At 57.7% G+C, this 22048-nt stretch overlaps 2 protein-coding genes and 2 long non-coding RNA genes across 8 annotated transcripts in view; 2 read left to right on the top strand and 2 right to left on the bottom strand.

Moving 5' to 3' along the window:
* The window catches only part of ZDHHC11B (zinc finger DHHC-type containing 11B), a 43783-nt gene extending 26944 nt beyond the window's left edge, over nucleotides 1–16839 (bottom strand). For all 5 annotated transcript variants that reach the window (XM_035710304.2, XM_049105820.1, XM_049105821.1 and 2 more), the window contains exons 1-7: nucleotides 16627–16839; nucleotides 11941–12116; nucleotides 11468–11569; nucleotides 8836–8960; nucleotides 6367–6522; nucleotides 4337–4449; nucleotides 3071–3102 (exon numbers count right to left, since the gene is read on the bottom strand). In XM_035710304.2, coding sequence (XP_035566197.1) covers nucleotides 3071–3102; nucleotides 4337–4449; nucleotides 6367–6522; nucleotides 8836–8960; nucleotides 11468–11569; nucleotides 11941–12116; nucleotides 16627–16839 — 917 coding nt within the window. The remainder of the gene's footprint in view (nucleotides 1–3070; nucleotides 3103–4336; nucleotides 4450–6366; nucleotides 6523–8835; nucleotides 8961–11467; nucleotides 11570–11940; nucleotides 12117–16626) is intronic.
* On the top strand, nucleotides 2365–6008 carry LOC125754339 (uncharacterized). Its single transcript, XR_007408294.1, has 3 exons — nucleotides 2365–3440; nucleotides 3538–3710; nucleotides 4932–6008. It is a non-coding gene; the product is annotated as an uncharacterized LOC125754339 (long non-coding RNA).
* Nucleotides 16840–18318: 1479 nt separating the features above from the next.
* BRD9 (bromodomain containing 9) overlaps nucleotides 18319–22048 on the bottom strand; it is a 29004-nt gene continuing 25274 nt past the window's right edge. Inside the window, exon 16 of the mRNA XM_035710300.2 lies at nucleotides 18319–18441. Within this exon, the coding sequence (XP_035566193.1) occupies nucleotides 18359–18441 (83 nt within the window). The 3' untranslated portion in view covers nucleotides 18319–18358. The remainder of the gene's footprint in view (nucleotides 18442–22048) is intronic.
* On the top strand, nucleotides 18436–22004 carry LOC112662887 (uncharacterized). The gene is made up of 2 exons (XR_004811938.2): nucleotides 18436–19217; nucleotides 19307–22004. It is a non-coding gene; the product is annotated as an uncharacterized LOC112662887 (long non-coding RNA).

Below are 22048 nucleotides of genomic sequence, written 5' to 3'. Positions count from 1 at the left end.
TGCTTGGACTGCACAATGGTAGACACCCCGCCAGAGCTCTCCAGGGCTAAAGGTCTCCACCAGCTCGCCAACGGGAGGCCACAGAGGCACTCTTCCTACTGCAGTGCCCTACCCTGGACCACTGCATCCACAAGCCCGTGGGCACAGCACGGCTCACTCACAAATGGACCAGGTGATGGGCCTCGGAACCCATGGCCGTACCACTCCACACTCATTTCTAGCAGCAGCTCTAGGCAATGAATGCAGGAGGATTGTCCTTGATTTCCCAAGTAGGTCCAGTACAATCATATGAACCTTTCACAAATGAGAAATGAGAAAGAGGAGGAAATCCAGGAAATCTGAAGTATGACAAGAGGACTCACCATTACCAACTTAGAGACGGAGGGGCAAGGTGGGAAGTGTGAGAATGGGACAACTCTGTCAGCATTCTGAATCTGCCTAGAAGCAGATTCCTCTCCATTCCCTCCAGAAACGTCAGCTGACCTGTGAACTGGGGCTGCTGCCTTGAGAGGCCCTAGGCAGGGACCCCGCTGAACTCACCCAGGCTTGGGACACTCTGAGATAATGAGTCTGGTTTTAAGCCACTAAATTGGTGAGAATTTGCCATGTAGCAATAGAAAATTATAGAAGTCAGTTGGTGGACATCAGCCAAGTACAACAGCTATAGAATTAGGCAAGAACTGTCTTTAATACATGTGATTATCCTTCCACAGAGAAACAATCCAGAAGAAATACTCCCAGGAAACTGGTCTGATGACTACCATTAGAGAGAAGCACTTTAAAAAGTCCTACACATGGGGCAGCCCGGGTGGCCTCGTGGTTTAGTGCTGCCTTCAGCCCAGGGCCCGATCCTGGAGACCTGGGATTGAGTCCCACGTTGAGTTCCCTGTGTGGAGCCTGCTTCTCTCTCTCTGCCTGCGTGTCTGCCTCTCTCTATGTGTGTCTCTCATGAATAAATAAATAAAATCTTAAAAAAAAAAAGTCCTGCACAAAAACCTACCCGTAATTAATGTTATCTCACTCCACCCACACTTACAGAGTTAATTTTTCTTATTTGGATTGGCATCATGTCACATGATTTAAACACATCCCTTGATATCTAGGAACTGATATTCTGCTTGCTACAGCAGGCTTTGTCTAAGGTACAAGGCTGTAAGTGTCCAAGCAGTGTCCTCTCAGGCTATCAGGACCCCTTGGGGACACTTCTGCAATAAAGAAACACCACTGCTTCAAACTGCTGCTGTCACCCAGAGGTTTGTATGACACTTCTCACACAACAACCCACTTCAACCAGGAAGGTGAGCTCGTTTTCTTTTGAAGAAGTGAACATTAGGCTGAAAATAAAAATAATATTCCAGAACTGAGGAATATGGTTCATCCCAAAAACAATAGCTTCTATTCTTAAAAATCATATTTCTTGGGCAGCCCGGGAGCTCAGCGGTTTAGCACCACCTTCAGCCCAGGTTGTGATCCTGGAGACCCAGGCTCAAGTCCCACGTGGGGCTCCCTGCATGGAGCCTGCTTCTCCCTCTGTGTCTCTGCCTCTCTCTCGTGCTCTCATGAATAAATAAATAAATAAAATCTTTTTTAAAAATCATATTTCTTTTAACAGTGTTCATGGTATATGGAATTATTAAAAGGGCTTTTAAGAAATTACACAATTATAATTTTATAAAAACGAAGCATTGTGTGTATAACTCACAAATGATTATTAAAATGGTACTTGGTGTCACTACTCAGAGCGCCAGGAGCGACTGCAGCAAGTGGGAGGGCGGTGGGGGGGGGGGGGGCACTGCAGGACCCCAGCCCCGCCCCGCGCGCACGCACCTGGACTCCCCGGGTCCGCAGCCCCCGCCCGTCCCGCACCCGGACTCCCCCGGGTCCGCAGCCTCCGCCCCGCCCGCCCCGCCCGACGCCGGGTTTAGTGTCGGTTGTTTCCGGCGGCGGCTCGCCCCCAGGCTGGACCGCGGAGGGGATGTGCTCAGGTCGTGCCTAAAGGACCACAGTGAGGCGATGCTTCAAGTCAAACTCCGAAGGAGCCGGTTTTCACAGCAGCGTCGCCACCGGGCGTGTGGAAACAACGCCGAGGGACCGAGCGGGTGGTCCGGGGGAAGACGCTTTCCCGCGGGGCGTGTGGCGGGGAGCTGCCCGGCCCCCGTCCCAGCCCCCGTCCCGGCCCCCGTCCCGGGCCCCCGTCCCGGCCCCCGTCCCGGGCCCCGTCCCGGCCCCCGTCCCGGCCCCCGTCCCGGCCCCCGTCCCGGCCCCCGTCCCGGGCCCCGTCCCAGCCCCGGTCCGCCGGAACGCGGAGCCCGCCCACTGCAGGTTTCCGCGAGAGCCGAACTTCCGCGCACACCTGGGAGCGTGCGGCGGCGCTTCCGGCCCGCTCCGTCGGAGGAGACCGACTTCCGGGGCGGTGACCTGGGGGCTTCGAGGCCTCCCGCGTCCAGGGGATGCCCGTGCACCGCCACGGGCGCTCCGCGTCTCTCGGAGCTGCGCAAAGCGATTTTAAAGGTTTCCCGGAAACTTGAATCGTGAAGGAATTGTCCAGGGCAATGAAGATTTTATAAAGGGGCTTCCCCGCCGGACGCGTCGGGCGCGGCCGGAAGAGGGTCTCCCCGGGGAGCAGGGCGCAGGGCGTCCTGGGGGGAGCCGCGCCCGCGGTAGCTACGTGACCTTCGCCCCGTCGCCCCGTCGCCCTGGGCAGACAGTTCAGGTCGCTTGGAAGTCGAAATGCGAGGACAGTGAATGAAAAGAGGGAAAATAGCAAGGAATATGGAGGATGTTTGTAGAATTCTGGAGGAAAGACGACTTTTTAAAGCAATACGTTATGCGCGTATAGTATTTCTCAAACAGGTCAAACCACCCTAGGGGCCCCCCGCGGGGCTCAGCGGTTCAGCGCCGGGGGGTGGGGGGGGCGGGGTCCCGGGGTCCAGTCCCGCGTCCGGCTCCCCGCAGGGCGCCTGCTTCGGCCTGGGCCTGTGTCTCTGCCTCTCTGTCTCCCATGAATAAGTACATAACATCTTTTTAAAAATAATGAAATAAAACCACTCTAGTAAGCTTCCAGACTTACCCATGTGCAGAAGAACTCGGATCGTCTGCTTTCTGTGGGCAATAAAAATTCATAAAGTGAAAAAAATTGACTGTGAGCTTATTCTTCTACAAAATTCAAGCCACTTATTAGTTAATTCTGAGTAGTAGTTCTGAGTCTCCTGGGTCCCAGGGAATGACCTCACTGGGGGGGTGGTAGCACCCTTGTTCCACAATACTCACGTTTTCTCTTCTATCAGGTAAGAAACTTAAGAGTGGGATCGCTGACTTAAATGGAAAGAATAGATTTTACTTTTTAAAGAAAATTCCAAGCTGCTTATCAAAGTGATATAATTTGCTGTCCCCACTAGCAACATAGGAGACTTCCTTCTCTACAGCTTCGCCGACACTTGGTATTGTTTTTCCTTTTGATTATAGTCATTCTAACATGTGTAATGGATCTTGTGGTTTTCATTTGTTTTTTCTTTTTTTTTTTTTTATTTATGATAGTCACAGAGAGAGAGAGAGAGAGGCAGAGACACAGGCAGAGGGAGAAGCAGGCTCCATGCACCGGGAGCCCGACGTGGGATTCGATCCCGGGTCTCCAGGATCGCGCCCTGGGCCAAAGGCAGGCGCTAAACCACTGCGCCACCCAGGGATCCCTCATTTGTTTTTTCTTAATGGTAAATGATGTTGACCGTTTTGTCACCCATAGACCTTCCTTGGTGAACAGCTGGTTCAAATTTTTTGCCCATTTAAAAAATTAAGGTGGTGGGTCATTTTTCTTATAACTGAATTTTGAAAGTTCTTTGTATACTCTGGACACAATATATGATTTACAAGTATTTCATTTCTGCCTGTGGCTTTTATTTTCATTTTCTTAATGGTGACCTTTTGAAAAGCAAATGTTTTTCATTTTGATGAGAGGCAGCTGCAGAAATATGTGGCCCTAAATGACGTCAGCCCTGCCAGGAGTCGCCCCCCCTGGCTTGGTTCTGTACATAGTGAGTGCAGAGATGGTATAACACACATGCAACACACACACTAAACACACACACAAACATACACTGCATCACAGACACAACCACACACACCATGCACACTCACACACCACCACACACAAACATACACTGCATCTCTAAACATAGATAAATCACACATACGCACTGCATCACTCACCATGCACACTCACCCACTCACACATACAGAATCAGAGGATTGTGCCAACACAAGTCCCAGCTGCAAGCTGACCCTGGCATTGTCTCAGGCCTACATAATATGAATAGTGAAGTAGCAAGACACCCCGTACCTGTGGGGATCCTATTGGGAAGGACAGCTCTTTCTTTTCTGATAAAGCTCTTGCTGGAGTCTTTCGGTGGCGGCGCTGTGTCATGTAGTCAAATGTGCTCAACTTCTTGGCCACTAGAGAGGACAGAGGAGGAAACAGGCAGTTACAATTATGCAAGTAGGCAGAGTGGCCCATGTGCCACAACCCAGCCGTCCAGGGCTCCCCCATCTAGGGTGCTGGGAGCTGCCTCCTAAGCTGGAGCCCTGGGGGACTGTTGGATGGCCAGTCCAGAGCCCCTCTGGCCTGTGGGCAGCAGACAGCAGCTCCTCACACCCCTAGGGCCTGCTGGATCCCAACCCTAGGAGCAGCTGTCCTGCCTGCCTCCCAGGCCTGCAGAGTCAATATGGAGTGATGCTGAGGGCTGTGCCCAGCTCTGCTGGGCTGGGACACTAGCTCCAGCATCATGGCAGGAACACCCCAGGCCGCTGGAGGACCTTCTGAGGCCTAGGTTTACTGGTAGACAGCACTATTCACAAAATGGGTTCTGTGCCTGTTGCAGCCATGTGCTTCAGTGGAGGTGCCTAACTTCCCATTTCTCTTTCCCTAAAACCAACAGACATGAAGACAGATGGCTGCTTATTATTTCTGGAAAGTGAGAAGGGCCACCCACCAAAGCCTATTTGCAGCTCGAGGAGCAGACAGAGGACGGACCGCTCCACACACCCCCGTGGAGCCCTCAGAGGCTGCTCCCCAGGTGGAGAGAGCTCCTGTGGAACAGAGCCCATCCCCTTCCTGGGTGCTTTTTTTTTTTTTTAATTTATTATTTTTTTTTCCCTTCCTGGGTGCTTTGTACAAGTGCTTTTGTTTTTGTTTGCTTTGGCTTCTCTTTCTCAGTTAACACCACCTGGCTCCTCACACCCCTTCAGAACCTGTGTCTCAGGGTATAAACTTGCACTTGGTTACATGCTAGTGGAAACCCTCCTTCTTTTGCATGGATTTGCACAGCCACCATCACCATCAGATGGTCAGAACACACTGTCTCCCAGAGCTCACACTTGTCTTGAATTTCATCTGAGAGTAACAAGAGGAAATGCAGCTGAGGAAGTGAAGCCAGAGCGCAGGGTACACTAAGTGTCCACCATGTTCCCTCCAGCGTTACAGGAGCTGGGGGCCACTGTCCTTCAGGATGCTTTCGCTCCCACTTGTGAAGGTGGCTTTCCCCACCCCTGCTGCTGGCACTCCCACATCTCTGTGTCTTCCCGGGAGATCTTTCCCTCACCAACGCTCCCACTCCTGCTCACATGCTGCAGACCCATCTGGATATCCTTTTCCCAAGCTTGGAAATGGAACATCCAACTGCTGGGAGTTTCTGATGTGTCCCCCAGCAGTTCCCCCCACCTCAGGGCATTAGTGGAGTCCCCTCCCCTGGAGAGCAGGCTGATACAGCAGCTTGCAGAAAAGGTGATGGGGCATCACTTCCACAACTGAGCTACACAAGGCTGGTCCTGTCTGGCTCTGCTGAGGATGAGGATACTCTCTATCAGCTGGGAGGGCCCACTGGTGCCACCTTCTCCCACGCAGAGGCCACAGAGAGTCACGTACGTTCAAGGAAGGGCTTCATGGGGAGAACCCTGCCCTCCCTGTGCCCAGGCAGAGCCCGTGGCACACGATGCTGTGAGGACACCAGAAAACCGCCAGGCTCCCTGTGGTGAGTTTGGTCGGCAGATACCCATCACTGCTTTACTTTTTTCATTGTTTGGATTTAGTGCCTCCCTAAATCCCCTGATCTTTTTTCAAGGTGCCCTGTTCCTGCCTCAGATTCTGCTCCTTCATTTCTGAACATTCAAACTCACTCTTAAAATCCTAAAATCCTTCTCGTGTTTCAGATGTCTCAGAACAGAACGAGCCCTGCTGCCCCTCAAGGGGTGTCTCTTCCGGCCTTGCGATTTGTCTTGTGCTTGTTTCTGGCAGGGGCCAGCTGAGCGGTCTTCTGACTTGGGACACAAGCGAATGCATGGGGGCCTGACTGGAGTAGGGGCTCAGACACATACTTAGGTAGAGATGGAAGATAAGCAGGTGCCCAAGCAGTAGGAGGCTGATGACATCTAACAGCAGCACTAGCACCCCAATGCCGAGGACCACCGGGATCTTCGTCTTTACAGGGAAAAGTGGGAGGAACAGCAGCCAGGTGTTCTTGTTGGAGATCTCTGTGGAGGCAGGGCAGACACCCACTTGTCCATCACCAGGGGCACGGCGGCTGCACCTCCCCTCAGGACATGGCTCAGCAGTGTGAGAAGGAAACCAGCCCAAGGGAGCCCCTCTTCCTTGCCCCGGGATGTGCCTTACCTTACCTAAGTGCAGCCACACCCACCCCCAACAATCCCACTTATGGGTCTGGAAGAGGATAACTAAGTGTCCAGGACCCAGAGCCTGGCCCGCTGCCTGGCCCTAGCCCTTCCCCATTCTCAACCAGCCACTCTCACAGAGAACTACAGAGCTGTAGCCAGCGCCTCGGGGCATCTCCAGAACACAGTCCTCTGTGTGCCAAAGGCTGCTGATAACTTCCAAACTGAGGAATCTGCAAGCAGGCCCATGAGATGGAATTCCGGCTGAAATGCCCTCATTTCACTCTAGAAGGTGCTTGACTCCAGTCCCTTATGTAGCGCCCCAAAAGGTGGCTGCTGGCCTCAGGGGCTGCAACACCGTGGGGGTGGGGGGCTGGCTGGACCGTGGGGTGGTCAACCCCACGCTGTCCCCTTAGCTGGTGCTGTTTTGATGAATTCCCACCAATGACAGCAAAGTGTCCCAGGGAACTGGTGGTTAAGCAGCCCTGTGGAATCTTCTGAAGCAGCAAACCCAGGAGATCGCCTCAGTCATCAGGTATTCATGTGTAGCTGGTCCCACTATGGCTGCAGGGCCAGCAAGTCCCAGAGAGAAGCCAGGGTCACTTGGCCTCTCTGTACCTGCTGTGGCCACAGAGGCTGGTGGGCTCCAGGCGGTCACCATGCCCTGCGACCCCGCGCTACACATCAGTGTGGAGGCCATGAAGAAATGTGCAGAGGTGCAGCGCGGGCACTTGGGTGTGCTGAGGTCCCCGCTCACAGCTGCAAGCCACATTTGGAGTGTGTAAGGACCTTGGGAGGCCATGTAATGGGAAGGGCTGCACCCACCCTTGACTGTTCTGGAGGCTGCCGGCACGGCTAGCCCCCCTGGCTCAGGCTACGTGTAGAGACTGTCAGGGAGCATCGCAGGTGGAGGCTTCCAGCTGGCTGTGTGCAAAGCATGGGCGGCTCTTTTGCTGAGTGGGGCCTGGTCTGGCTGAGACCCCCACTGATCCCTTTTACCACAGAAATAACCAGGATGTGTTCTGGAGCAGATGCAGGTCAGACAGTCTGTGCCACGAGGGCTCCTCCATGCCAGGTGCTGTGTGGGCCAGTGGTAAAGGTGCACAGGCATCGCACCCCCCAGGAAGAAGGGCGGTGCAACTGGGCTCTGGTTAGATGGCAGAGGGAGAAGGGAGATGTGGGGGCTCAGTCCCACCACCGCATCCTCTCACTGGCCCTGTAGTAGCTGGCGGCTCACTTTCCTGGGAGCAGGGCACTGTCCAGACCTGCTCTGGAGCCCGACACAGGGCCTTGCTGAGATGTTGGAGCCCGGGCGGGGTAGCAGTCCCTGGAATGTTCTGAGGTGGGCCACAAGTGCCTCCATTCTCCTGCTCTTTGTGCTGGGCTGTGATGACGTGCTCTGGAGAGAGGCCTGGGCTGAGACAGGCAGCGTTGCTCTGCACCCCAAGGGCTGTGGTCTCTGAACACTCAGGACAGACACAAAAGGTACTCCACTTGAGGTCCTCCCAGCATCGGTGTCTGGGCTGCTCTGACCAATGGCCACAGTCTGGGTGGTTTAAACAGACATGGAGCCTAGAAGTCAGGGTGTAGCAGGGCCCAGGCACCCCTGGGCTTGTGGCTGTGTCCCTCAGGTCTCTTATAGGGATGTTCTCAATGGATGCAACACCCCTCACACACACTCCCTGGTAATCTATGATCATTTCAGGATCCCTAATCATGTCTTTAAAGACCCTTTCCCAAATAAGGTCTGGGGGTGAGATCAGGACATACCTCTGAGGCCACATCCAATCCCACGTCTGCTCTCAAGGCCAGGTCCTGGACCCACTCAGCAGAGGCCCGCAGCCACACATCACCCAGAAGCCATCCCCAAGCAGCCCTGTCCTCCCACCCCACCAAGGCTAACTCCAGGATGACTGGGTGAGGGGCCCCCTCCAGTGCCTGGCGCTACCTGGGAGCATGGCCTCAGCAGCTGGTGCCCACAGGCCCTGAACCCCTCCTCCTGGTGCCTGGGAGGCTGCTGCCCACCTGCCAGCCCCACTGCTCACCTAGCTGGGGGGCAGGCCAGGCTGATGCTCCCCAGAAGGAAGGCTTTTACCCCAAAGGCAGCCGGAGGGACAGGCTACCGCTTGCTAGTGACCCGAGGGGAAGCAACACCACAGAGAAGCCAGTGCGTACTTTTGTAGTAGGGGTGCGTGCGGAGCTCTGCTGGGTTGATGAAGAACTGGATGAAGATATAGAGCAGGATGGCTGTCAGGCAGACCACACCGGCCAAGGCGGAGGCCACGGAGCAGAAGAAGTACCTGCAGGAGAGGCAGAGGCAGAGCTGGGCTCAGGGCCTGGCGACCTGGACCCAAGACCCAGCCTTCTTCCCATCTCCTATCCTGGGAGCCCCTTTTGAGTTCTCCAGGGGCCGCTGCTGGTTTGAGGCCACCCTGACGGCACCAGTGGTTTCTGTATCTCATGGCTTCCAAACGTGTTCCCCTTTGACCCCCTCCAGCTGGTGAGGAGGAGCCACCCTGGGCCACAGGTAGGGACGCAGACACTCTGGGCCAAGTAGGGTACACAGTCCCCCACATCCCGGCTGCTGCTCACCTGGGGCCCCCGCCCGGTCACAGAACTGTGGAAAATGAGCCCTTGTGGCTCTTAGCCTCGGGTTGTGGTCGTGACTGCTGCCACTGAATAGAATTGGGTGTGGACACATGGTGGGGGCTCCTGGTGCTGGCCTTCCATCAGGGCACCGAAGCCGGGTTAGGTTGGGGAGGCCAGGGGTGTGCTGTAACAGGGACCTGGCCCTGTGCAGCTCACAGGTGGCCATCTCCACACACCCTCCCTGGGGCTGCGCACACTGCTGTGCACGATGACGTCCTGTGCTTCGACATTAGACCAGAATCAGTCCTGCCCCCCTGCATGTACTCAGAGACCCAGAGAATAACTGATCCATCCAGAAAATAAGCTGTGGGTAGCAGTTCTTGGAATATGCTCCCACTGCAACGTCTTCCCCTGGGCTTTCTGCTCTTGGGACAGGGAAGGGAACTACTCCTTTAACATTTTCAATCCCAGTATTGTCTCTTCATCTGAAATTTAGCGGATTCCATTATCTTTTTCAGAACTTTTTAAAAAAGATTTTATTTATTTATTCATGAGAGACGGAGAGAGAGAGGCAGAGACGCAGGCAGAGGTAGAAGCAGGCCCCATGCAGGGAGCCCGATGTGGGACTCGACCCCAGGTCTCCAGGATCAGGCCCTGAGCCAAAGGCAGACGCGCTTAACTGCTGAGCCACCCAGGCATCCCTTTTCCAGAACTTCTTGAGGGTTCTTTACATATGTCTTTAGGTGGAGAGCTAAAATGTGCACGTTCCTGCAGGGTCAGGTGGCTGTGGAGTGGGGCCCTAGGGTCCCAGAGAGTAGCTGTCTTGAGGGCTATCCCTGGTTCCCCAGGTATGTCTCCTGCATGGTCCTGCACAGGCCCAGTGCCCTGTGTCCTCAAGCCTGGCCCTGTACCTGGCTTTGGTTTCCAGAGAGCCCCTCTAGGCATTGGAAGCCCCTCAGCTGTCCTGTCCTGCCCTGACAGGCCCTTCCAATAGGCAGGGCACCAAGCCTGTCCAGCCAACATTCAGGACATGAAACATTGCCTCCCTCTCTGACCCCTGGGTCTGTGGCACCTCAGCACCTCATCTAGCACTTTCTCTGTGAAGACCTGGCTTCTCTCAGGGCTTACTATGCTTTGATCACTTTTTTTTGACAAATTGTCTTGTAAATGCAGTCACTCCCTCTTGCTTTCTCTGCTGGATGATTGCAGGGACAGGAATCTGGGCAGATGTGCAGGGATGGTGGCCCTGTGCTCATTCTTAGTACCCCCTACGCTGTATGTCAGGCACCTGTTCCTTCCTGCCGACCCTGCCCAGCAGATGCCAGGGGGGCTCCGGGGCTCCTCCATGGTCCAGGGTCTTCTCGTCCCCGCTGGGAGTTCCCTCTGACTGCTGGGCCTAGGGCCCACTGTCAGGACCTCTGAGCTCCACCTGTGTGCCATGGGACCCAGTCCACTTAGTCCTCCTCAGTGGCAGGGCTGCACACCTGTAACGGCTGACTGGACCTCAAGGTGACCAGCGCATGGCAGCAAGGCCTGAAGGAGGTGCGTCCAGGGGGAGAGGAGAGCCACCCCACACTGGCTGGCCCTGGGCTCCTCTTCCTAGGGAGGAAGCAGGACGGGGACTTCCAGGCAGCCCCTGTCACCTGATGCTGATTGGGTTTTTCTAACTATGAGAGCTCTGTATTTCCTTCTGCTCAAAGCAGCAGTGCTCCCCAGGCCTGAACAAGTGGCTCCCTCCTGACATGGTCTTCCCTCGGCACATCAGCTGCAGGATGGCATGTATAGTCAGCGAAGGCCAGTGTGAGCTGAGGGGCTGCAGCCTTTCCTGGCCACTCAGAGCCCAGGCTCCAGCACATGGGGTCCTAGTGATGCTCATGGGCCCTACATCTGAGCCCATCCGGGCCTGGACACTGGTCCTACAGCAGCCTCGGTCCACATACTCTTGGACGGCCTCACTGGAAGGAGGAGGCTGGGCCCAGGCCAGCGGGTCAATGACCAGGCAGCTGGGTCCATGCCCCTGCCAACGTCACAGGTTTCAGAGCCACAGGAGAACAGAGGGACATGAAACACCACCATGCTGGAGATAGGACGTGACCCCCCAACTGCCTGGGGCCCCCACCCTCACCCAGGAGGTCCCCCACCTCTTCACCCTTCCGCCACACCTGGGTCTCCCCCCTACCCACTCCCCAAGACCCCCATCAGCCCTCCAGCCTCTCACCAGTAATTCCTGCTGCCCACACAGTTGTTCAGCCATTTGCAGTGGTGGTCAAAGCCAGAGATGCACTTGTTGCAGGCGCTACAGTGTTTGGCTTTCTCGCTCCTGAAAGGAAGAATTCAGATCAGGAGGGGGTCTGTGGCAGCACCTGCAGGAGGAAGCTGGGTCAGAGCCCTGCCCACCTGGGGCATCCACATGGTGCTAGGCCTCAGATCCACCCTGAGCTGTGGCCTCCCTTCCAGGCTGCCCACTGGGTGGAGACCCCAGGGCCTCGACCAGCCCGGGTAGAGGTCTGATGGGGGTGGCTAGACCGGGGAGGAGCCCTGTATGTCTGAGGACAGTGGTGCTGGTCAGCCGCCTGGACACAGGGTGGCCCTGGGCGGCCCCACCCCTGTGTGGTCCCCCAGGGTGGCAGGCCACAGAGGGATCAGCTCCCCCCGTCCAATGCCGCCTGCCTCCACACCCAGGGCACTCACAGGGTGAGCTCACACAGGTGGCAGTACTGGTTCTGGATCACATGTGTGTGTTTGGACTGGTCAAAGGTTGGCATAGGCTCAGAGTAGTTCTTGAGACGGACGTTAGCTTCAGCTGGGTCGATGGAAACTGTAATCAAGTGGACCAGGAAGTGGAGAAAGAAGAGCCCACCAGTCACCTGAGGAGGGAGTGTCAAGGAACAACACAGCGAAGGTGCCCACTCAAGGCGGCCGCCGGTCAGTGCCATGGGAGCTGTGAGCCTGGCACCAAGGGAGCCCCACACAGGAGACAGGCTCTCCCATTGGAAGGGGGCCGCGGAGGTGCCTGCTGACAGCCCAAGAGTGCCGTGAGGGGTGTGTGACATGCCGGGTGCTGAAGGTGGTGTCGGGGCTCTTCGGGAGGCTCCCACAGCACATGTGGGGTAGGAGGCAGGCATATCATCAAGAAGTGAAGGGGAGGGAGGGCGTTGTGTGAGGCACCCGGTCTGCCTCCATCTGCCCTCATGTCTCCCTGCCCCTGGCCCCTCCAGCTTTCCAGCACCCACTCCCTCCGAAGCACCCAGGGTAAAACCAGGCCCGGGGATTGCACCCTCTCCTCCTCCTCCACCTCAGGACCAACATGCCGTCCCCATGGAAACCAAACAGAGGAGGTGGAGGCCGCCTCCCTGTCAGCCCTGCCCCGCTTCCCTGGAGGGCTCCAGGGTGTGGCGGGGAAATGAGCAGCCGGGTGCTCAGGACTCTGCAGTGGTTTTATGGGGTGGGGTTCCTGAGCAGGGGCTGTGGGAAGCCCCCCTTGGGGTCCCTCTCGGCTCTGTCACTGTTGTGATCCGGGGTCTGCTGCGCACTTCGCAACAACACTCAGCCTTGGCCTGGCCTGGAGTTGGCAGGCGTGCCCCTCCCTCCATGAGCTCCTCGTAAGAAATGTCCATGATGCGCCAAAAGCCTGAGGGAGAGGCTGTTTCTGGCCAGAGCTGATTATGGTCCCTCGTCCTCTCGCCTCCAGGGACAGTGCAGACCTAGGATGTGGGCTCAGAGGCTGGGGAGCCAGCCCTGCTGGGGAGACCTGGCTGTACAGAGGGCAGGCAAGAATGAGCTGAGGGCCAAGACAGTCAGCCGGGAAGGCTGGCACCCAGGCCAGGGGCAGATGACGCGGCTGAGCCACACCTTGGGAGACCTGCAGGGGGAAGGAACTGACCAGATCCCTCGGGCCATAGAGAAGATGCAGTGACATCAAGACCCTGCTCCATGCAGGGTATGGGGCGGCAGGCGGGCGGTTAGGGCCAGGCACGGCTTCACTACCACAGCAAGAGACAACAACGCAACACTGGCAGGCCAGTCCCCCTGCACCTGCTCCCCAAAGCCTGAGGCGCTGGCCAGACGCATGGTGCTGTTTGTGTGGTTACCGGGGCAATAGGAGTGCATCCTGAGCAGCAGGTCCAGGGCAATAAGATGCAGCAGGAAGTGAAACCACGCCCCAGCCCCAGGGCAGCCCCTTTCTCTGCCTGCAACAGAACTGGATGGGCGGGTGACCAGGAGGGAGCACAGGAGGGAGCATGAGAGAGAGCCTGGGAGGGAGCACGAGAGAGCACAAGAGGGAGGTCAGGAGGGACCCAGGAGGGTGTCCAGGAGGGAGCAGAGCCAGGAGAATCGGAGGGAGCCTGGGAGGGAGCTGGGGAGGGAGCCTGGGAAGTAGCACAGGAGGGAGCCTGGGAAGGAGCCTGGGAGGGAGTACGGGAGGGTGCATGAGAGGGAGCCTGGGCAGGAGTACAACAGGGAGCCCCGGAGGGAGCATGGGAGGAAACATGAGAAGGAGCACAGGTGGGCAGCAGGTAAGGCTGGGCCTGGATGTGTGGTTGAAGCCCTCTGCCCCCATGGCTACACTTGGCTCATAGGAGACCACCGGGGAGACTGTGGGGACAGCATGGCTGGCACTCCAACCCTCGATGTGCAGGTACCTAAGGCATGTGACCTGAGCCTGATGGGCCAGGCACATGGAGCTGCCTGTGGCCAATTTCCCTAGATCTCCCCATGCTTCAGGTGTCCTGGCCAGGCCGCCCCTGGGATGAGTCCCCCATCCCCCAGGAATGAAGAGGCACCCTGGGGCATGGAGCCGCCCAAGCAAGAACACAGCCCAGCAGTTTGTCTGACCTAACACCGCCCAGCCAGCACTCAGGCAGGTTCAGGGGGGCCCTCACAGCCCAGGTCACCCACAGAAATATGGACCAGAAGACCATTCACTCAGCCACACACTGCGGACATTGATGGACATCAATGAGCAGGGGCTGAGCCCCCAGTGTCACGGAGTGGGTACCACACCAAATTCCCGCTCTCATTTATCTCAAGAGGATCTCAGGTTCCCATGAACGACAAAGAGGGAAAGCAACAGGGTAGGAGGTCTGGCTCTCAGTTAGCAGAGGCCTGGTCCCCTAGCAACAATCTGTGTTTGGTAAACAGGCAATGGCGCCAGCCCAGGACACCCGCCAGCCCAGGACACACGCCCTCCCGTCCTTCCGGTTCTTCAGCAGGAAGAGGTGAGGCGCCCCCAGAGCCAGCCCCCCCCCCCCCCCCCCCCCGCGTCTGCCTCACCCCAGCCCCTGGAATCAGAGCGAGATGTTGCCAGCACTGTCATAGCAGTGCAACAGGGGCTTTTGCACCCTGGCCACAGCCACAGCCCCTCGGACTAAGTCCCGTCACATCAGACACTGGTCCCTCTGCACAGTGGACGCTATGGGCTGGGGGTCAGCCTGCTTCCCGTTGCAGGATGGCGGGGGAGGCTCAGACTCTGAGGGTCAGCCAGAAACCCATGGACCCGCCTCCTGAGCAATGTCTTCCTGAGGTGCCCTTCTCTGTGGGGCCCAGAGGTCCCTGCAAGCGTGGCAGGACACTGGCGCCCCCCGGTGGCCAGAGTGCAGGGCCCAGGCGGCAGTGAGGCCTGAGGGAAGTCCCCAGGCCCAAGGGTCGCCTGCTGTCCCAGGGCAGCCTGAGTCCTGGACGTCCGTGAAGCCAGCAGGAATCGACCTGTGGGCCCCAGAGCAGGTGAGTGCCAGCGTGCCCCCTGAACAAAATACACAGGGCAGCTCAAAAACACCCCCAAACAGGCTGAGCTCTGGTCAGTCGAGGGACCATGAGGATGAGGGCTTGTAACCCAGCACGTGAGCAGACCCCAGTCAGGGGCACACATTAGAATACAGACAAGGAGGGGCAGCAGAGACAGGGGAGCCCACCCGCACCTGCTGGCTTCCACTGCTCTGCTCCAGCGGCTGCCACCTTGCCCTATGCACAGCCTCTATGTGAGCTGAGCACACAGGAGGAGTGGCAAACAGAGGCTCCCCCCCAACAAGCCCCAGCCAGAGGGGGCTCCAATGGGAAGGCCTACCTGCAGGCTGGCCCCGCTATGGGGGTGGTGCACAGACCAGGGCACCCGTGGACACAGCGCTGGGCCAGAGTGGGAGACCCAACACCACATGCAAGGTGTGAACTGTGACTGGATTCTGGGTAAATTACTCCCATGTTTTGAGGACCACTGGAGAAATTTTAAGATAGGCTGCCTTTAAGATGGGTATTCCTACCCATCCTGTCGGCAGTGAAAGCACAAGTGCGTTGGGCCCTGCCTCACACCCCGTCAGACCACCAGATGGCAGGAGGGGCTGCTGGGCCCGGGGCACACAGGACCCATGTTCCCCTGCTCTGCTCCTGGGGACCAGGCACTCTGAGGGCCCTGCAGGGGGACCACCAGGTCAGGGGCCACCGGGCGCAGGGGAGGCAGTGGGCATGCCCATCAGGCCATGGCGGATGCCTAGGTACACTGGTGGGGTCCGCAGCTGTGGCCCCCAGACACGGACACGCTGGTGGAACTGAGATCCGCCACCCACACTGTAAGGCGTGAAGAGGGGCATGGTGGGCGACACCTGGGCGGCTGGGGGCGGAGCACAGCACCTCCACGCATCCTGCACCATGGCCTGTGTTGTGAGTCCCAGCAGCCGGCAGGCTTTCTCTCTGCCAGGTCCGCCCCAACCACCACAGGCTCCTGTATTACCAGAGGGACCAAACAGGAAAGCACAATGATGAACAGCTGAAGGCGGGCCACCATTATAATCAGTGTTATAAAAACACCGCCTTGGCCCCCGGCATGGCTCCCCCACCCAACCAGTTGGACCCAGCCCACTGTGGACATGTGAGTGGACCCTGAGACCAAACCCTTCACTCTCTGAGCCAGATGGGCTGCTCGGATGCGAGGAAGTACCTGTGTGTGTGAACACGGGCATGGCTGCTGTGGGACTGTGCCCATGTGTGCTGCATGGATGCTCTGGCCATGTGATTCCTTCCCGTCCTTGGCCCCACCCCGGGGCCCCTCCGCCCCTGGCCACCGAGAGTGCTCTCCCCAAACCAAGGGTGGCCAAGCGGCAGACATGCCTATGCTTTTAGTTAGGACTCAGAGCCAGTGAGCCACACGGGGAACAGATGTGGGCATCAGGCGCTGTGGCCATGGTGGCTGTCTGGGGTGAACAGGGGGAGTGGGATCAGAGGGCAGGGTGATGCACCTGGGGATGACTCAGAGCCGAGGACGGAGCAGTGAGGACAGAGTAGCAAGGGGAACCAGCAGGCATGGCCTGACCCCGAGCCAGCTTGGGGAGGGCCCCTTGGGAGCCTCCCTGGGACAGCAGGTGCTGCTCCCACAGTAAAGGATACACCGTAGGCAACGTACTTCCAGTTATGTGGCAGGAAGGGAATGAAGATGCCAAAGTTGGCAACAGCCAAGATGAGGAATGTGGCCCAGGCCACCACCTGGAAGGAGTGCAGGGGCCTCGACCAGCCATTCACTCGGGACAGGTGGGGGGGTGAGGCCTGCTTGCCCCCGGCTTCTGGGACGACCCATCTCCAGCTCCTGCTGCACAAATCCATCTGCAAGGGGTGCAGACAGGTGTGCATGGATGCTTCCTGTGGCCTGTGTGGCAAGGGAACCCCAGGGCTGCCCACATCTTGAGGAATATGGTGGGTGGAGCCCTCCAGGGTGCCTGGGGAATCCCGCAATTTGCCCAGGCCACAGCAGCAAAGCACTGGTGCTAACACTCTGGAGGGTGTGAGGCCCACAGGGCCCAGGACCCAGGAGGGTACGCGCCAGGGACTCCAGTGCAGGCCTGGCCACGACCACCTCCAGAGATGAGTGTGGGCTTTGTTTACAAATGTGCACTGATGCATCAGGAACCCCATCATGTGCAGGAGGAAGACAGACACATCAGGATGAGGCCCTCATCCCTGGGGAAACCGACAATGAGTCTGCAGGAAAAGCAGACCCTTGTTGGTGTGACCATGTGACGCTTTCACCTGCCTGAAATCCTCAGAGAATCTTCCTGTAAGTTTCCCTTAAGGACAGAACAAGATACCACATCCCCAGAGAGTCGTACTATTCCTGCCACAGGACGAAGATCTGAGGACCGTGGGGCTTCTGGGGCCTCAGATGCTCTGGGGTCACTGGGGTTGAGCCCAGGGGCTGGGAGGGAGCTGTGGCCACGTCTGGCCAGGCAGCAGGCTGTCAGGATGGGTGAGCGACACAGCACAGCCACCACAGGTGGAGCCCTAAGACTTTGCTACAGGAGGGCAGAGGGTGGCTGCTGTCCATGGGCCAGCTGCCTCGTTCCTGGGCTGTGGGGCCAGGTGGGGCTTCCCTGGTCAGTGGGACCCTCAGGGGCCCATGGTGGGCATCCCACTGGGCCAGCAAGGCCAGAGCACTGGGCAGTGGGGTAGTACCCTGCATGACAGTGCGATTCCTGAGTAACCGCAACATTCAGACAGAAGCGCCAATCAACAGAAAGAACACTGCCAAGAACCAAACCCCGTGATGGAGAAGGTCAGCTCGAGAGAACGCGCAGACCTTGGGACAGGAAGGCAACGCCATGGCACTGACAGAAGAAATTCTAAGTGACATGAGAACAGAGGTAGAGACACCACTCATCCTGCAGAAGGAGCAAACGCGAGGATGTGGGTCAGCCCAGGGCTGCCCGCACTGGCACCCTGTCCTAAGGGCTCCCCAGGATGGAAATGTCACCATGACCAAGTGTGGAAGCCCCAAAGCTGCAACTGGTATTGCAATGTGTAAAATTTAAAAGAGTGATTCTTCAGGTTCTGAGAGCGGTTTGAACCTCAACAGACTCTGCCCAAGTGTCACGAGTGTGCAGTGGCCAAGCATGAGGTCTGGAGGGACACCAAGTCCCTGCTCCTCCAAGGGCTCCGGGAAGCTCCCACATCAGACCTGGAGGAGGCCCCGAGACCTCGGGAGGCACCGAGGGAAACGCACAGGGGCAAGTGCAGCCCAGGGTTGCAGGGGTCACGCCTGGACAGAAGCGGGCCGCGGTTGGAGCGCCACAGGAGGCGCACACTCACCCTCGATTCCCAGGAGCAGGCGGGGCAGGCGTGGCTGTAGTCAGTCCCCAGGGCTTCGCAGCTGCGTGGGCTCTGGCGGGCAAGGGTCCCCTCCCATGGCGGGCACTTCGCTCACACACACCTCTGTGCATGAAAAAAACACACGCTCTCCTCAACTCGTCTGACGTGTGTGCAAAAGGGGCAGAGCATCTCCTCTGCTCTGATCCTTACTTAGCTCATGGGGATCACACCAGTTCAAAACTTGCAAATGAACCCTAGGCTCGCAACAAATGTGGGACATCCTGTCTCCTGGGGTGCGAAGGGCACAGTTAACGTGGGCTCCACGTGCAGACAAGACACCCGAGAGGACACCACCCTCCCTGAACATGCATACGCCACACACACATCACATGCACACCACACACACAACACACTGTATGCAAACCACAGAAACATCCCAAACACACAACACATGCACCACAAATGCACACCACAGACACACAGGGTTTCTGGACCCATTTCTCTTCCTCCTCTTTCTCAGCCTATTTCCTTGGCCTGGAACTGCGCGCCCCATCCCCGCCAACAGCCAAGATCTTGATCTTGCGCCTGTCGTGGTGTCACTGTCTCTGGACAACCTCCCTGACACCCGCCAAATCTACTCCTGTAAATGCTGAAACTGATAGTCTGGACCCCGCCTGTGGGAAGGGGGGAGCATGACACCCCACTGGGTAGACCTGGTAGTGGGCTTGGGAAATGAGCCTTGCTAGGCCTGGGGCCCATTTTAGCCCATTTGGTTCCTAACATTTGTGTTTTGTCCTCCCTAAGGGTTCTAGCCTGTGTCCTGGTGTGCGATGCTCCCACAAGACTACTGTCACCTCCACGTCCCCAACACGAGCAAGGCAGACTTGCAGGAGCTTCGTGTAGGTGCCACTGTGCTGGTCCCCCCACTGTAGATGGGGGCAGGAGGCTGAAACTGCTCTTCCTATATCTCCTGTGTCCCCATCCCCAGGTGCAGACCCTGTCACACCGTGCTCCCCAGCACAGGGCATCCCGGGTACCCTGCCTACGTATTTATGACACTACAACCTGTGCAGATGTGACCTTCTGGACTCATCACCTAACACAGGTCCTGCCAGCTTCTCAGTGGTTGCTTTGCTCTCTATCCCACCTGGGACGTGCAGAGCTTACACCTGCTTACGTTCCGCAGTCAGAACAGAAGCTCGAGGCACCTACCCCCCCACCCCGGGAGCCAGAACCCACTCTGCAAGCCCCCGTTCAGCGGTCCAGGCTGGACAGAAGAGCACGGGCCTCTCGCTTGGCCCAGACCCAGCTGAGGACCCCTGGTTGCCACGGCAGCAATGGAACCCGGGGAGGTGCCTCATAAAGCCAGGGCTGCCCCCCTCCCTGGAGCCCCCACTGCCTGCTGGGGGAGGGGCGGGGTGCAGAGACGGCACAGGGGCCCCCGACAGGGCGTGCTGGCAGGCAGCACCCGCAGGCGGGAGGCCTTCTACTTGGTCCCGAGTTCTGACTACAGCACCTCTCACGGCAGCCCCTCAGTGAACCAGCAGAAGGCTCCTGCCACCTCTTCTTTCAGTGGCAGGGGCCTTGATCCCAAGGCTCCTTGTGACGTCTGACCTGGTGGCTAAGTCTTCTCTAGGGGCCCAAACTCACATGCTCTGTCCAGGTCGGATCGGACACCACTGTTCCCAGTCTACCCCCTCAGGAGCCACAGAAGGGCCAACATGGGGGGGGGGGGGCGAAGGGCACATGGACACCATGTGCCAGGAAGGGGTCCCTCCCAACGATGGCTCAGCACAGACGTCCCCTCCCCTGCCTCTTTCCTCAGGGTCTCAATCATCAAGAACAGGACATTTCCAGTGCCCATTTGGGTCCAAGGACCCCCCCCCCACAGCCTTCTCTGACCCTTCCCTGGTGGGGGAACAGCAGAGGCTCTATAGACCCCAGCATCACACACTTCCTGGGGAAAGCCACCTAAGCCAGGAGTGCTGAGCGGCTTCCCACAGGCAGTGTGTGGCCCTGCTGCCCAGCAACCATGGTGGTTGGGGTTTTTCTTCTCACCAGACAGCAGGGCCAGGCCCAAGATGGAAGAGAAGCCAGTGGGCAGGGCCAGGGCGGCCATGAGAGCCCTGCTGGGGTGCCTGGGGACTTCTCCTCTGGGCAGGGAGCTGGGCCACGCGGCTGGTGCTGAGGCCTACTTCTGGGCTGGGTCAGTCCCCCTCCACCCAGTCTGTGTTCACTCGGGCTTCTGCATCTTTACACTTGTGTCCCTCTGGTCCAACATTTCCCAAGGAGCAGAGTACGCATGCGGATGAGAGGGACGCTGATCCTGGCCACCTTGTGTGACCATGATGGGCAGGAAACAGGGCCCGAGATGAGAGGGCCTAGGGGGTGAGGGGGCTGGAGGCCAGGCTGCTGGCAGTGGGGAGAGTGGCCGCCCCCTGTGGGCCCTGCATACAGCACCTGCCCATGGGCAGACCACCAGGTCCCTGCAAGGGAGGAACCAGAGACCCATGCAGCTGGGCCTGCCGGCCACCACTATCCATACTGCTCCCAGGCCAGGCCAGTGCACCACCAGACACCTAGGTCTCAGAACCCCGAGCATCTGGCCAACAGCACAGGAGGGACTGTGGACGGTGGGAGGTGTCAGGAGTAACTGAACTGGTTGCTGGGAACTGGACATGAGGGCAGGGCACCCTCGAGTGTGGTCATTCCATGCACACTCATTTCTGGAAGGCCTGTCTCTGGCAGAGCATGCAAGTGTCAGCAGCAAGGCCACGGCTCCTATCTGCAGTGATGCATCGCTCTAGCTGCTGGAAAGTGCAGTCTGTACAGGGCCTAAAAGTGCTTTCCAGTAAATTAAGATGAGCAACATCTCTGCCTCTTGCACGGAACATGCTTCTCCAGATACACCTGTGTGCAGGCTGCCAGGCCCTCCCCAGGGGTTTTCCTGGGGCCTGTGACCTCTAGACCCAGTGCCCTGCACCTCAGCAAACCCTCAGGTGACTCGCCCTGGGATGTAACAGAGCCCTCAACTTTGTTTTCAAAAAAGGAACACAAGCAAATGTGCAGGGTGGTTAAGTTGGATATTGTTGCAGGAGAGACACGGGCAGAGGGAGGGGAGATGGTGAGTGTCACGAGTGGACACCGGCAACCTTTCATGACAAAGCTTTTTGCTGAAGGCACTGACCAGGAGCCTGCCAGGCTCCTCAAGCAGAGGGCCCAGGGAGGCAACCCAAGCCCCAGGTTCCCCCTTCATGGCTGTGACACCGCCAGCAGCAGCCTGAGCCCTGGCAGGGTCCATGGCAAGGACAGGGCATCCCTGGGCCCATGCTGACATACCCTACATGAAAGAACTTTGAAAACACTGTGCTAAGGAAAGGAAGCCAGGCACAAAAGGCCATGTAGCGCAGATTCCACTAAGACGAGATGCTCAGAACAGGAAAATTCATGGATGCCAAAGTGGACCAGTTGCCAGGGGCTCCAGGAGGGGATGAGAGTGGCCGCTAATGGGGATGGGGTTTCCTTTTGGGGTGATGGAAATATTCCAGAATTCAATAGTAGTGGTTGCACACAACATTGTGAATGTACCAGATGACGCTCAATTGCATATTTTAAAGTGGTCAGTGGTTAATTTAAGGTCACATGAATTTTACTGAAATAAAAAGATGGCTCAGTGGGCCCTCCTATCCCGGTCTTCCCTCCTGTGGGGCATGTGGCCTTCTGAGTAGCA

The sequence above is a fragment of the Canis lupus genome, chromosome 34 (genome assembly GCF_003254725.2).
Source record: "Canis lupus dingo isolate Sandy chromosome 34, ASM325472v2, whole genome shotgun sequence".
NCBI classification, from domain to species: domain Eukaryota; kingdom Metazoa; phylum Chordata; class Mammalia; order Carnivora; family Canidae; genus Canis; species Canis lupus.
This window is presented reverse-complemented; position numbering and strand designations above follow the sequence as displayed.